Raw genomic sequence first — 16,686 nt, forward strand, 5'->3', positions numbered from 1 at the left:
ATGCTGGAGGACTCCCCGGGGCTGCAGCTTTTTAATGGGCCGGTGCACCTCTCTCTGCTCTGGGCAGGTGGCTGGTTGTTAAAATGGAAGTAAATCATGGAAGAAGAATGGAAACAACTCTGAAATATAATTGTTAGAATAGAAGAAGTTCATGTGGGTGACACAAGGCAACACGCTGAGATCACACTGAACCACACCAAGTTACTGATCAACCATTTCAACATGTGATCGATCCCCACAGCAGACCAGAAAAGATACTTTACATTTTCAAGTTAGTCAGAAGAAGTCAGAGTTTAGTCTCCTGCAGTGATTGACTGTAACTAAGTACTTTTACTCAAGTAAAAGTCACTTATACTAAAGTGACATTTTAACATGATTCCCTCTACTCAAGTTTGACTTTTAGCTACCTGTTTTTGTTTTTGTTTTTGTTTGTTTGTTTTTGCAATACATTGATTAATTAAATGTTGTGTGTTTTGTCCTCATCCTGATAGTTTTGGCAGCAAACTAACCCATAATAATAACCGAGGAGCAGAGGAACTGAGCGGCTCACCTTCTGCAGACAGAAGCCTGTTATTCATCCAAGGCTCTGTGTTACCTCAAAGATAAAGACACCTGCACATCTCCAGCTGCAGCTCAGTGTGGACATTACTTTGTTTCTCCAGAAGGATTTCAAGGCTCATCGTATTATTCTGGTGTAACAAAACACTTTATAATTAAAGGCAAACTACGGTGAAATTGTTGGATTCCTTCTTTCCTCCTTTAGATGTGGATACTACATGTCTTATTTTCATTTATTGAGTTTTTTTTCTCTTCTCTTTCATGATGCACAATTATGGGTCTTCTTTGTGTCTGTGGACGACTGTCACTACTCATCTGTATGTTTAATATGCTGAAGTTCATGGACCTTCTTCTGAGACTTTTATACCTGAGTTGTGTCTCTGAACGTTTGACTGCACTGTGTGATTGAACTTGACGAAAGGAAATAAAAAGAAAGAAAGAAAGAAAGAAAGAAAGAAAGAAAGAAATACAAATGGATAATTTTCTGAGCCGACTTTTGATATTATGATGCTGATGACGACAACGAAAACTGTTTATATTAAAGGTGTTTTAAATCAGATTCACAGTGTTTTATGGTGGAAAATAAACAGTTAAACACTGGTTAAACAGCAAAAACAAATAGGATATAAGCTTAGGCACTTAAACAACAGAACAGAAATGAACACCATGCTGTCTCTGGCATGAAAGCAAATCATATTTTGGTCTTTTGCCAAAGTTATGACTCATCTCAAATTATCTGCTTGCACAACAAGTAGCCTGTGCACTATTTTCCAAAGGGGAAATTAACATTGCTTTTCATTTTTCTGTCTGATAGTGGACACATTGTTTTGCAATCAAAACCGCCTTTTATCAATACAAACACAGTCTCGTCTTTCACATTAACAAGCCAGAGAGCTGAGACTTTATTATGTCATGACCCGAAAAATGAACCGACTGAACCGGAGCTACTCAGACGAAATCTAAATCCATTTGTGTTCCTGATGAAACCTGAAAATGTGACCCCGTCCACCTGCAGAGAATCACACTCACACATTGTGCATTGATTGTGAGCGAATGGAAAATAATGATGTTGTGTGTGTGTGTGTGTGTGTGTGTGTGTGTGTGTGTGTGTGTGCACAACACAAATGAAAGAGATGAATGAAACACCTGAGAAGAGATGACAGGAAGGCATCGATCTGTCTCTCAATATAAGAGGTGAATATCTTAAACATTAAGCTGGATCTGATAACATACATAAAAAGGATAAAACTCAGATTACACCTCATATTTTGGGGAATTTTTAGAGGATCGTTGATCTTTTTAGCTGTAAAGTGGTCCTACATGATTAAACCTGAAGAATTTTCTCTCCTTAAATCCCTCCATTCATTGCATAAAAATGTTGGTGTGAGGTGATTAATTTAAAACGTATAAAGGAGCGTAATGCATCCTGCCAAATGGAGATACGGCTCCATTGACTTCAGTTAAATTCATTGCACTTCATGAAGTCAAACAGGCCCTTCCAACTTATTTTTAGCTGAATTTAATGCGACCATTAACGTCTTATTCTCTTTTTCATCTTAATTGCATCTTCCAGGTTTATGCTGCCTGGTTTAACGAAGAGGTAAAAACCTAATCGCAACCTCCAGAAATAGTTTTGTAATGCCTTCAAGTGCTCTTCATAAAACACTTTATTTAATTACCTCCACACGTTTAAGTGGTTGAGCCCATGTAGCCTCTGCTACACAGGTTTAATGTGTTGATGTTTTACACATACTGAGGTCTGAGCTCGTCAGGTGCAGGTCTGCTCTCAGTGCTGAGAGTCAAAACTTAACATGGAGAAGCAGCGTTCAGCTATTATGCAGCACATAACTGGAACAAACTCCCAGAAAACTGCTCTTTATATCGAGGCTGAAGACCTTTCTGTTTGCCTCTGCCTTTCATTGAAGGCACTGTGACTTTTATTCTTTAGCCTTGTCTCTTTCAAACCTCTTCGATTTTAGCTTATTTTCTTTTTCAATGTTTTGTTTCTTGATGTCTTCCGACTTGTTTTGAATGTATTTTAATTTAATCTTATGCCCCTGAAAAGCACTTTGAGTTACCTTGAGTCTGAATTGTGCTATACAATGCAAACTTGCCTTGCCTTGCAGTACAGTGGGTGTTCCTTGGTTTTACCAGTAGGAGGCAGTACAAGAGAAGTGATTAGTGGTATCTGCAGATCTGATTCCTCACTTCACAAACTGGCAACATGTTTTCAAAAACCTAACCTGTTATTCTCCTCTTGTATGCTTGTATACAGACAGGAACTCTATCTCTTTTAAAACATGTTCTTACGCTCACTCTGTTCAGCAGAAACACGATTCATAATGATATTTTAGACATTTTGTTGTGTTTATACACATTATGACAAATTATTCATAGTTATATTACTATACTACATGTGAACTAGTTAACATATATCAATCATCCAATATAAACTTGTATGCATTTCCTTATATCTACATTTACATTGCAATTATCCGGTGCAATGAATAAAGTCTCATCTCTAAACCTTTACAGAATACCAAATAAAACAAACTAAGAAACAACAGATGACCATAAAGACCAGAAATCACATGCAGCAATGAAAAGTATTTAAATTAAAAACAAACTATTATAAATCACAAAATCTATAAACACCATAAGAACCATCACACCGCGAGACTTACATACCCAATGGTAAACATTATGAATGTTACATAATGTAAAAGAAACCACCAGTAACCAGTACAACCATTACAGACTGCAATGTAAACCATCAGCTCCCATTAAAAATCTTTACAGACTGTAATCACAAATATTTGAATCCATCAGACTAAACTGCAACATGGAGCAGAAACAAGAGCTCATAATGAGAATCAGTTATGATAATTTCTCCTGTTTTTTAATCAAATGGACACTACGAGGATTCTTCTAATGTTTTCTGGGAAGGTCACAGCTTTGATCTATTATTAATTTAACGTATTAAATTCACCATCATCTTGAAGAGAAAATGCTAATGAAGGGACGAGGGAAGGTTAACTGAGAGGTTTTTAATCTTCGACACAGCTCTGACATGAATCATCATGCAAATCAGTGCGAAAACTAAAGACTGCGGTGATTTGAGTGTCCTGTCTTCAGTGGGTCATGATGTCATGTGCCAGTCAGAATGGACAAACACCATTATGGCCAGGAATCTACCGGTTTATGTTTTTTTAAATTTTTCTCATGTTGTCACTGCTGCAGCACCTCTATTCACCCTCTGTCTGATCTCTCCATTCTAGTGCCTGTCTCTTTAAGGATAGCCCAGACTGCTCTGATTGGTCAGCTCTCACAGGCCTGAGCAGGCATGGCTGATGGCGCTGGTGGCTGGATCGTTGTGACATCACAACCTTACGGACGTCCTGAGGGCTCATTTAAAGGCACAGTTTCTAAATACAGGCTGTGAGCATTATTATCATTCCAAACAGACAGTGTGCGTATCCCAGAAAACAAAATTAACATTCGAGACGCTGCTGATTCAGTTCACCAGCACACTCCTTCAAATCATATCATACCAGAGGTGTTGACAGCTCACGATGACAGAGATGAAATGGCGCGTGGCACCGCAGTCGCAGCTGCAAAACTGTCTTTCAAGAGTGATTTCGGTCGCTCTGACATCAACGCCGACATCAGCCCGCCGTGCTGTGATTGCGGCGGACGGCTCGATAAATGGAATGTAAACAAGAGGCTGCTGCAGCGAGCGTGTTGAATCCCAACAAACTCAGGAGGCAGAATCTGTTGTGAAGGAACAAGAGCCCACTAAAATACCCCTGAGATGCCCTTGAGCGAGACTGTGGTTGTTGCTGAGCAGCTTCCAGTCTGGAGTCTGACTGAAGGTGAAGCAGGTAAGTTTTAGAGAGGATGGCCGTCGACCCTTAACGCTCTGTTTTCTTCTTCATGTACAGAATCTAAAGCTAAAGACCAGAGGTGCCAGAGCATTTTCATTTGTTGGCCCTGAACTGTGTTGGAAGAGTTTGTCACAAACAATTGAATCATCCCCCAGAAACCCATCTGTTTCCTTAAGCCTGTGAATTATCATCACGAAGATGCCTCATCACTCTGTGGTTTTTATTGTCTTTCTGTTTGTATTTCTGTGTTTTACTCAAATTCTTCTTTTTTCATTCGGACGTCCTTGTGTTTTATGTAATCTCCTTGTAAAGCGCTTTAGTCAACATTGTTGTTTTTAAATGTGCTCTGGAAATAAACTTGACTTGACTGATGTTTAGCTGATGACAGCCGCTGAGGTAGTAATATCTCCGTCTATACATGACAGTCATTTAACATATTCTAGGTCTTTACCGTTGTTTTCACAAATAATCTCTACTTATAAAATGTGAAAAATTGCTCTTCACAATTTCCCCGAGCCCAAAGCTTTGCCTTCACATTGCTTCTTTTTTCAAACCAACAGTCCAAAATCCCCAAACTCTTCATTTACTCTCAGAAATGACAAAGACAAGCAGCAAATCCTCACATTTAAGAAGCTGAAACCAGCAAATGTTTGACATTTGTGCTTGAAAAATGACTGAAACAACTAATTTTCTTTTGATTGACAATTAAAACACAACCATGACCATAAAAAGACAATGTTAAAAGTCTTGCAGTTCATTTAGATTTCGTGAGACAGCATGAAGTCAGTGTGCATACAGCCTGTACGTATGTTTTGTGGATCAATTAAGATAAACACCACATGTGTAAACCTGCATTTTCTGACTTAAACTTAGTTTAGGAACTAAACTATAGTCAGCATCTAAAAGCATTTCATCAACGAAAGCAAGAAGCTGCTGTTATAAAAACCTACAGAGCAAAATCACTTCAGTATTTTCACACGTAAAGAACGAAAGCAACAGTTTGAAAGCAAACATTTCTTGGTTATTCTCTTAAATACAAGCTTGACATTGTTTCGTGATGTTAAAATCAGCCTCTGTGATGGAACATGATGTTGCTGGGAGACCTGCAGCTCAGCAGGCAGCTCCTCGGTGCATCGCTGCACAGCATTGAGCCTTTCCACAGTCGGTCTGCTTCTCTGTTTGTGTTGAATGTGTCTCTACAGGCTCGGAGTCAAAAGCCACTCACCTGGAATTCTATAAAAATAACCGGGAACTCTCAGGAATGTCGTCCCGTCCTACTTCTTCTTCACTGGGACACGAAGAGAGGGTTGTGATTGTGACAGAAGAAGAAGAAGAAGTGTGAGCTGGTTGGTAAAGTTTGACGCTGTGGAGGTCAGTTTAGACTAGAAATAAAGCTGAAAAGTATCAGACTTCTTTTTAAAACCTCCCCTCTATCTGCATTTTTCACGCTTTCCAGCTGGCATTATTGTTGGTGGCACAGATGCAAAGACGACTGCATCGCTTTCTGTTTGCCTCAGAGCAGCAACTACCAACAACACGGGAGAAAATGTGAGTTATCAACTCATTTAGTCTATAATGGAGAAGTGAAAGAAGATAGAAATGGTGCCAGGCTGCCTTCATCTTCGCCGGAGATCTTGTGCCTGGAGGCAGAACAGAATAACACAGTGACAGGAAGTTTATAGGGAACCAATCTTAAAGCAGATGATGTCTTTATTCTATCGCCTTCAGTGTTTACTTCACAATCATATGCAGAATCATCAGGCTGGATAATCTAACCTGAATATGAAGCAGCACATACTGTACTGGCCTCCTCCTGACCTGCTGTAACCTCTCCACCTTCTCCTCCCGCAGCAGCTCGTGTGCTTGAACCTCTCAAATGACCTCCTGACTCTGTGAACTTTGACCTTTTTTTTTTACGTACCTGGTAATAACCATCAATCAGTGAGAGAGTGAGAGTGTTGACGTGAGAGAATGTCGGTAATGACAGTGATTTGTTTCGGTCTGTCTCTTTTAGGAAGTATTTCACACACTGTGGGCTGCAGGAGCTCAAGTTCAACAGTGCAGCGCTGACCCAAACATTTCACAACACAGAATTATGTTCGGCAAAGAAACTAAATAAATCAACTCGTATCTGTGTGTCCTGATTTCACAAAACAAACATCCACTGTAACCTCTGGCATCCTCTCTTAGTAAACACCCGCTTTTGATGCCACAAAACGGATGTACTGAGAACATCGTATGATATTTTTTCTATGCATGTCAACCTTGGACGTATCTGTGGTTTCAAGATCAGTAAACTCTGCTGTACACTGATCATATGCAGTGTTTTACCACAAAAAAGTTCTCACAAGGCCCAAAGACTTTCAATTGTGACGATGCTTTCCTCAGCTTCAAGAGAGTTGGAGGCGTCCTGCTAACAGTTTAATCTCTTTCATAAAGGTGTTTTTTGGGGAAAATGCTTTTTCGACCATTACAGAATTTTTATGCTGCGATACTGCGAGTGGCCAGGGTATCCAGGTCTTCTTATATCCTGTACTCGTAGTGTTTCATCTCGTTGGTTTGGCAGCTTTACTGCTCTGGTTTATCTGCACAACTTACAGGGTTACAGTGCATCGGTGTTGTGTTTTCTCTGCTGCACCTAAGTGGTGGTTGAAAGCCTCCGCAGGTGGGATCTGACCCAGAGCCAGTCAAAGTGAGAAGCAACACACAGACTGCAACAATTTTCACCACGGCTGCCTCATTTTTCTGCAAACTAAAACTTAGTTCAGCAGAATAATTTAAAGATTAAAGACCAGAGACCAAAAGAAGCAGTTTCTGTTGGATGTAAACCAGAGGTTTCCAAACTTCTTCATGTCCACAGACCCCCAATGTGAGATGATTTTGTCCTGAAGAATACCCTCCGTGTAATTCTTTATTTTTAGGGGTTGAAGATAAAATAGTTTTCATAGTCAATAAATGATCAAACTTCCCCAAAAATTGAGAAAAGGTTAAAATAAAACCCCTCTTCTTTGCTGGAGACTTCCTGTAAGGACCCCAGTTTAAAAAAACACTGATGTACAGAAATGGATGGTTCATATTCATCTTGCTTTCATTCAGTTCAAACCTGATAATAAACAGCAGATACGTGAACGTGCAGAGACACAACTGTCTGATAACACACACATGTGCTGCCACCAACTGGTAACATTGCAAACTGCCTCCTCAGTGAACTTTTCTCATCAAATGTGTTGTTGAACAAAACCTGAGTGAACTTTACCTACAATATATTTGATCCAGTAGTTTGTGTTTAAAATAAAATCATCATTATCTTTTTTATAACCTGTGTTAACTTGGAGGATTTCTTGAATTGACAACGAACCAGTCAGTCAATCAAATCAAAGTCTTTGATTATTTTATTTGTTTTTCACAAGAGGACGGCAGCATGAAGAGATTTCACACAATCCAACAAATTCAAACATTTACAGGTGAAGAAATGAAAGAAAAAACCTAAAGCAAGCAGTAAAAAGCTCAATACATCCTGTTCTGTACTGCACAGGGGAGACCTATATGTAGTGAGGATGTTTATTTTGTTAATGAAACCCACAGTACCGACCATAAACTGCCTCCATGGAAACTACCAGCGAAGATGCAAGAGGAGCCGAGAGACTCACTCCAGAATCACTGAGCAGGTTATTAGATCTGGATCCAGCTGCACACATGAGCACAGAAAAATCCAACACACACACAAACATGTTGTAATAACAGGTACAGTACAAAGGTAAAAAAAATAAAATAAAGCAACAAGAGAAAGTTCAGAGAGAAACAAAACAAAGTACTTGAGTTAAAGTTGTTGATCTGCCTCCACAATCTTCACACTCCTCACTTCCTTTCTGGGAATCAGACGTCGCAGGGAGTGGATGGAAAAGTAAACACAGCCGAGGGAGGGGCACGTGTGTGTGTGTGTGTGTGTGTGTGTGTGTGTGTGTGTGTGATACATGCAGGTAATGTGTTTGTGTGTGGGGGAAGCGCTGAGGTGGCACACGGGGGTTAAAAGTCCAAACCACCCCAACGAAGGAAACACCAACTGTCGGAGCGATGTCAACAACAGGATGACTTCCAGGGTCCGTTTCTATGACAACACAATACAGGTGTGTCTCAATAACACCTCAACATGAGCACTGTCTTATAAATATATGTACATTTTTTCTGTCAGAAACATTTCATTCATTTCAACATTTATCTTTATTTAGAAGAACTCACCAAATTTAAAAATCAAGTTTGTTTGGAATAAATAAAAGGATGAGACAAAGAAACAAAGACAAACAGCATCAGTGATACATCCACAGCTGGACTGACGGGTGATATCTGAACCAAAAAATGACACCTCCTTTTGTCCCGAGCATCTACTTTTCATCAGAGAAAGTGAAGGTTTTCTCGATCACTTAGTCGTCATTCGAGGATCACTTCTGCACCAAGCCCACAGGAACAGAGGAGTGCCATGTAGACATTTGTCAATAATTGACTTATATTCAAAACTGCAAGTAACTTGATGACCCTTTTTGGATGGCCTCCTCCCTCACCCCGCCTCAAATCAGCATGCAAAAACACTTCACATTTGAACCTTTATATCAAATATATATTTTATGATGCAACAATAATCACATCAGCTTATTATTTTGCTCTCATTCCCAGGGCTGCAGCTTGGGAAAGATGGTCACGCTGATGTTTTAAGAGGCACATAAGTGAAAAGCATAGTCGTGCAGGTTTGGATATTTCGTCCAGGTGTTTTAGGAAACAAAACTCCCAGTGCACCACTCCCAAACTACAACTATGAGTTTGAGAAAACTGTCTGGAGCTACTTGAAAATAATTGGTTCACAACGATATTGTTTGACTACAGTAGAGACAGATTCGTCATGTCTGACTCTAAGGACTGTTATTCGAAAAAATGTAACAAGCTTGTTATTCAGAGTCTTAAAGTTTTATCTTCAGCCAATCTGAAATCAGATGCTCTCCATCAGCTGGACGATAATCTAAAAACAGAAATGTTCCTGACGAGGTTCTCTCCTCTTCTTTTACTGTGTTCATACAGTCGTTTGAAGAAAACCTCACACAGGACACACGTATCAGTAACTGTTTCATAAAAGCCAGAAAACGCTGAACATCGCAGCTTCTGCTCTGCTGTCCTTCCATCAGTGGTTCTTTCATCGCTCAGTGCTCCGTCTCCTCCATCACCTCCATCACCACAGTTCTGGGTCCTGTCAGGATCAGGTGGCTGACGGTCCGGTAGTCCAGATTCAGAACGTTGAGCCCGTTGACCGAAACCACGAACTGGCAAACCTGTAAGTGAAGAAGAGACGGGAAGCAGTGAGAGATCCAGAAATTCAGTGGTGGTACAGATTTATGGAAAACAGGTGAAAAGGTTAAAAGGAAACTTCGAGAGCGACAGATAGATAGTTTCATGAAGTTTTACAAAGAAATTATTCAGATAACTCTGCTTAATGAGTAAATATATTGTCTGGGTGTTTCAGTAATGCATCACACTCGAATAAAAACTCATTTCTCTTATTCTCAAATATCCTCTAGATCCATTTCAGTAACATATTTAGTCCAAAACACAATGTTCAGTCCATATATGGTGACAAAATGGTCAAAAAAGATTCCTCTACACGAGGTAGATCCTGAGATCGCAGCCATATGCCCGCCCTAGAGCCTACAACAGCCAATGACTGATCGTGTAGACAAGTCGCCCACTCTCTCTTCTTTCTCCTCTCTCCTGAGATTTCAAAATCCAAACCATGTCTAACTCACTAACTACATTTCCCATGATGCCTACCTTCATCCCAGCTGCAGCAGCGGGGCCGCAGGGCTCCACAGCCTGGATGTGACACGGCCTGTTCCCTCTCACCACGAACCCCCAACCTACTGCATCGCCCACAATCTGGAGACACACACAGAGGTCAGTCAGTCAGTCAGTCAGTCATTCTTAAATCTAAAACACCCTACAAACACACCTCTACTGATTCCAGCGAGGAAACAGTTAATAGTTGGTGCAGCAGTTGTGAAATAAACGCAAATAAAAGACAGAATGTGATCGTGACAGAAAGAAAACTTACTCAAATACTTTGTGTTGAGAAACACATCAGATATAAAACGCTTAACTACCTTTATTTGTCATGTCTTAAATACATTTTTGCTGATAATACATACTCTTACTTAAAGGAGTATTTTCAGTGTGGTTTTAGTACTTTTGCCACACTAAAGGACCTAAATACGTCCTCCACCACCGCCGCTGTTGTTATTGTTGAATAAAAGATGTTGAGGTTAAACTTTAATGTGCCTCATGGAGACAGTTCACCTCCTTTTTGTTCTTGAGAAGTGTTTACACTCCTCTTGACTCTGATACCAGTTAAAAGAGGTTCAGCTGTTGACGTACTGTAAATGTTTTCTTGATGTAGGGTCCTCCTGGTCTTTGCAGCTCCTCTGTGCTCACCGGTCTCTTCAAGACTAAATATTAAAACAAAAGACAAAATGAAAAAATAAGTAGTTAAACTAAGAATGAATTACCTGACGGAGAAGATATTTTTATGCATTTAAATGTCTCCCTCCCTGTACAGACATTTGTGTCTTACCTGATTTTGGGTTGGACAGCATCGGCGAGGAGGAGGAGTTGTCTTCGGGCAGGCCGACTCCTCGCCTGCTGTACCTGCTGTCGTCACTGCAGCTCCTCAGCCGGCCTCCTCCACGACCTCCTGCTGACAACTTCACCTCCTTCGAAGGAGCCACTGACGGAGAGAGAGGACAGCGTTTGTGTTTGCTGATGTGATTATCAGGTGAAGAGCTCCGTGACAGTAATCAGCATCAAAACTGACCCAGATTTGTGTTTAACTTCCTCGATTCAACTTCCAACAAGTCTGTTCAAACACGCCTCGATAACAGGCGACGCTTCCTTAAACAGCAGAGATAAGGAAGACACACAGAGGTCACAGTGGTGGCTCAAGATATCCTACACTGCTCCTCTCTACAGCAGTGATCTTAACAAGTGCTCATCATCGTTTACTTGGATTCATTATATCTGTTTATTATTATAATTATCTTGTGTTGTTGCCTTTTTCCTCATTTCTTTTGACAACTTTTACAGTGTACGTGAGGGTGATGTCCCTCTTTTATCCTATTATACTGTCCTCCTAGAATCTCCTGACTTTACTTTGTCTGGCAGAGCAAGAGTAAATAAATGTATAATCATTATTCAGGCCCCTCATGGAGAATCAGCATGACCATAACCACAACCACTACTTTCCTAATCCCATCTCCAACTATAACCTAATCCTGACCTTAACCACTGACCCCAACATCAGCTGTTTTCAAACTGCACCATCCTTCCCAAAATAACTGCTCTTGAGTCTGAACAGTGCTCCCGAGAGAAGCCGAAGTCAGAAACACACACACACCTGAATCTCCACAGGAAGACCTGATTTCATATCTCCAGTGTAAACACAGACACGAGCGATAAGATGGTTATATTTGATTTCGACATAAGTAAATGTTAACATCTTCAGCTGCTTCTGAGAAACGAACAGCAGCTCGTATCATCAGTCAGTCTGCAGCGCTGCAGAGGGAAGCAACAATCCCAAGAAGCATCACGTCGATCCTAATAAAGTCTGGACGTGGTGTAAAACAAATAAAACAGAATGTGATGATAACAATTGATAACAGAACAAAGAAAAAATGTTTAATGTTTTACCAGCAACTTCATTGATTTTCATAAATATGTGCTTATTCTGAATTCAACACATTTGGAACAAGCTGGGACAGGAGCGACAAAAAGACTGTGAAATGATCCAAAAACACCTGGTTGGATCAGTACACAGATTCATCGGTGAACAGGTGATAGTGTCAGGATTGAAAGGCTCAGTTACAACCGAGGTTCAACACTTCGTGAAACACATGATCGTATAAAGGATGAAACAAATCTGCCAAACTGCTCACTGTTTTCCTAATTTAAAAAAAAAAATGGACCTCAATGACTCCAATTCCAACACAGTTGCCAGGATAAAATGTAAGAAGTTAATGTTTCTGCAAACCACAGATTCGTCCAAGGTCGACATTTATACCAAACACGATGTGTCATGTTCACATTATATGTTTATCAGCTGACTTTCACATCTGGAGACATTTCCAGCTGTTCTTGTCACGTCAAAACCGTCTATTTTTCACAGGAAGGGTCCCCAACCGTGATTGTGGCGACCAAAACAAGCATTTTAAGCCAAACTGTTGTATTTTCTAAACCTAACCAGAACATAAACACACTTTGCTGCAGGAGAAGAATAGAAAATTGAACCTAAACAAATGTAAAGTTGCAGAATAAAGAAACGTTCAGTTAACTTATGAGTACTTTTGCAAAATCTTACTTAGCTAACAATTATTCTGGCGATCGAGTTGCTTTTTTGGCATCTCATCACCTGCTCTGTCTCTACATGAGCTGTCAGAGACCACTGATCAACACTGGTCTCTTCTGTTGACAGTAGATCAACCTGTGTCTCATTCAGTTTTACTGATTTTGTATTTATTTGATGCGTGTGTCGTGTTGTGTATCGTCTCTCCACACACATTTTTATGTGGCTCATATTATGACAGAATGACACAGTGACTTAGAGACCTTGCACACACCCAGGTAATACAATGATAATAAAATGATAATAAAATGATAACGTTCATGTTGTTTACTGTCGGATGAGACATGTCTCGGCCTTTGTCTCATCGTAAAAAATAAAACACTTCCTATTCGGGATAATAATTAATCCACTGCTTCCTCTCGTAGCCGTGATGACTGTACCTGCTCAAACATTATCAAGATAACTGCTTAAAAAATGACAACAATATCGAATGATTCTCTGATAACTGTTTTCAAATCTGTATATACAATAATTATATAAGTAATTATAGGTGTTTTACACTGATTATTATTTCTGCATCAAATAAATAATGTACATTTTAGTCGACGACACACATTTCTAAAAATAAGAACAGGAACTTTCATTTTTCATTTTTCATTTTAGTTTCTTTGACTTTCACACAAAGTATTTATATTTTAATTTGAAAAGAAATTCTACATTTAAAATTTAAAGTTAACTTTCAGCAAAAACATGTGGCTGTTAGTCTCTGGTGCTTTCTTCTTCTGACCAACAAACACATCATGTTGTGTTCTCTGAATGTTTCACCGGGCAAAGACAGTTTGTTTTGTCACCAATGTACAGCAAGTTTCTGCTCAGCATGAACACGCTGACACTTTACATTTAGTTATGTTGGATGTCCCGGATGTCTAGTTAAAAATAACCAGCGGTTTTATCCCTCACAAATATTGAAATGGCGTCTCCATCACTTCCATCCCCTCACCTCCCTGTTTGACAGTGAGCTCATATCCATCTAATGTGAACATTATGTGACAATTATTCTAGAAATGTTAATATTTTACGTATGAAACATATCAAATATGAATGTATCTGTGGGGCTTCTGGAGACTTGGATTGTTCTTCTGTTTTAAATCAAGTCTCCAGCTGCTTCAGTTGTTTAGCAGAACGCTGCAACTCTGTTTTACTGTGAAGCTCCAGAAATGTTTTGTGGACTACGAGACTTCACCTGACTTTATATCCGCATGGAGATAAAGACTGAATTTTCATTTTTAGGTGAGATTTTGAGACTAAATTCAAATCACATTTAACTTTTTGACTCTGACCCCTGAGTTCTTTCTGGTGATGTTGATAATCTGCACTGAAGCATTTCTAGCGTTCAGGATGTAAACTGAAGCAGTTTCTTACCTGCTGTTCGAGGTCCCATCTCCCTTCAGTCGCTTATCCAGTCACTAAGAGAAGAAAAGCTGCTGAGGTTGAATCCTTTAACTGCTCATATAAACAGACAAACAGACAGACTCTGTCCCTCTGACAGCTACTGTACCAAAGTCTCCTTAATCAGCTGCTCAGTTAAATCTGTCTCTGTGTGTGTTTACAGATCTGAAAGCGAGCGTAGTTGTCCGGTTAGAAAAAAGAAAAGGTGAGTGTGTGAGCTAAATATTAAACCCCTGAACAAACAGAGTGACCCTCAGCAGGAGGGAGGAGGAGACACATCGCAAACACATTTCTTTTCTTCTCTTAAATAGCCAAGTAACACGAACAATAGGCCACAATCTATACACCACTTTTTAAAAGAAGAATTAAAAAAGTGTTTCAAAGAGTCCTGAACTGAAGAACTGAGCTTTATTTTATTTTTTTATGACGGACAGCCAGCTTTTGCTTTCATGGTCAAACCAAAAGATGCTGCATGTGAGTGACTGTAAAGGACTGTAGGGTTTATAAAATAATGTGCAAAAACTATTTTAAATGAAATTCCTGCACAACAATGGTGCGAAATAAGGGCTTAAAGTTCAAGCAGTCTTCCAGGTTGTTCGACTTGCAAAACCATTTCCTCACCTTCAACTCTGAGGCGAGACAATGAGCCGTATGTTTGGTGATGTTTCTATTTTTAACATCTGAACCAGAACTGACTGTTCCTGACGAGGCTGAATCATATCAATAATATCTGTGTTTGACATTTTACTCCATGGGGCTACAGTTTGTGATAAGACGAAGGATTTCTCCATAAAAATCTTGCATTGAGCAACCAAATGTTTGAATACCAGGTGGACGGGTGAAGTCTGAAGGAGAGCTGCTGGTTATGAATGTACCTGAGCTGCAGCCTGGTTGCCATGCAGACTGTAGGAGGCTGCAGCTGGAGAGGAAAAGGAAACACAGAGCTCGTTTCTGCTCTGATGGACGAAGAGAAAGAGCAGCAGAGATTTCCATCAGTCGATACGGTGCAGATATAGTAGTACATCTTTTTTAAAAGCCTCACGTTCGATCAGAAAGTTCCAGCTGTTAAGGAAAGGTGTTCAAATAAGAAAAGAGGACTCCAGGTGTATCTCTCCACGCTGTTCACTTTTTATCTGAATATATATCCAGTGTTTTGATGCATGTCAGCTGAGTTATTTGGACGACGTGGCTGAGAAGGACAACAACAACAACAACAACAACAACAACAACAACAACAACAACAACAACAACAACAACAACAACAACAACAACAGCACACAGAGTAAACACACTCCTGATGGATCCACATTCTGTTCTGTCTGCAGGAGGAACATTCCTGACTGGAGCTACATCAGAGCTGATCAGGGATCAATCAGTGCTGCTGTTTCAGTTCCTGATCATGAGTCAGGCTGCCAGCATGGCTTCTTCAAACTGAAGATAACAGCACAGAGATACAGACGACGACAACAAGACGGAGAAACACAGAAGACCCAGGAACCGGTACAAAGAACCAGAACAGTTCTTAGTTCTCAGCTGCAAGAAGTAACAGCTATCCATTGTTCAGCACTGAGTGTCTGTGTTCATACATCAGGAGTCTTTAACATGAGAGAGTTTGGGTCCTGATCTATTCAACCAACAGACCCAAACTAAAACAAACTGCAGTCTCTTCACCTTTGACACAGTGATCCCAGAGCTCTGAAGGTCCCGTGACACACCAGCTCCTCACAGTCACCTCGTATATTTGTTTACATGCCTCTTAGAGGGAATTAAATTCATTCTGGAGAAGCAGTTATAAACTGTATGACTTTATAACAGGTGCTGCGATTATTGTCATCCATAAACTGAACGTGTCACTGTCAGGAGGTGACATCGTTCCTGCTGCTCAAACATAATCGCAGTTTTTTCACATGATTCACATTCAAGACTTCGCTCAGCTTTTGTGTTTTCTTGTCATTAAATGAAAATAAATGATCCTCCTGTCCAACTATCCTGCTATAAACGTTTCACTAAGCGACACCTCCCAGTGGTGGACTCTACATCTCTGGAATAAAAACACCCAGCAAACTATTTAGTGTCTGACCATTTCCAAACAAGGCTCCAGTTCGGCATTATGGCCATTGTGTCCTGGTTTTTGGAGCCCGAAGTGACCATATTTGGACAAGAAGGCGGAGACAGGGAACACATCCTGATCGGATCTGACAGATATCCACGCCCTAAAACATACACTCTGCTCTATCATCTATTTTTGAAGAAGACTTGAAACTAGAGACTGAGACTATAAATGCATTATGAAACTGTTCACTGAGGTCATAATCAGGTGAGACGGGTCATTAATTAATTACCAGATGAATTGTTTTATTACCTGCTGATATAAAGTACACTGCGGTGAACTGAGTTTCTGCACATGGAAACTGAATGCGT

General features: G+C 40.1%; 1 protein-coding gene across 1 annotated transcript; it reads right to left on the reverse strand.

Annotated features, from left to right (window-relative positions):
* Positions 1 to 7,846: 7,846 nt before the first annotated feature.
* On the reverse strand, positions 7,847 to 14,401 carry LOC140993700 (DEP domain-containing mTOR-interacting protein-like). The gene is made up of 5 exons (XM_073463215.1): positions 14,239 to 14,401; positions 11,053 to 11,205; positions 10,857 to 10,927; positions 10,257 to 10,361; positions 7,847 to 9,760 (listed from the first exon to the last, which is right to left on the reverse strand). Exons 1-5 carry the CDS (start codon positions 14,255 to 14,257, stop codon positions 9,632 to 9,634), a joined length of 477 nt encoding a protein of 158 aa, XP_073319316.1. The 5' UTR covers positions 14,258 to 14,401; the 3' UTR covers positions 7,847 to 9,631.
* Between the last annotated feature and the right edge of the window lie 2,285 nt (positions 14,402 to 16,686).

Source organism: Pagrus major, chromosome 3 (genome assembly GCF_040436345.1).
Source record: "Pagrus major chromosome 3, Pma_NU_1.0".
NCBI lineage: Eukaryota > Metazoa > Chordata > Actinopteri > Spariformes > Sparidae > Pagrus > Pagrus major.

Bases quoted from the DNA above. Each gene is read 5' to 3' on its own strand.
- LOC140993700 (XM_073463215.1), bottom strand. The intron at 10,928-11,052 runs GTAAGACACAAA...TTTAATATTTAG, and splicing joins GCTGTCCAACCCAAAATCAG to TCTTGAAGAGACCGGTGAGC. The intron at 9,761-10,256 runs GTAGGCATCATG...CTTCACTTACAG, and splicing joins CTGCTGCAGCTGGGATGAAG to GTTTGCCAGTTCGTGGTTTC.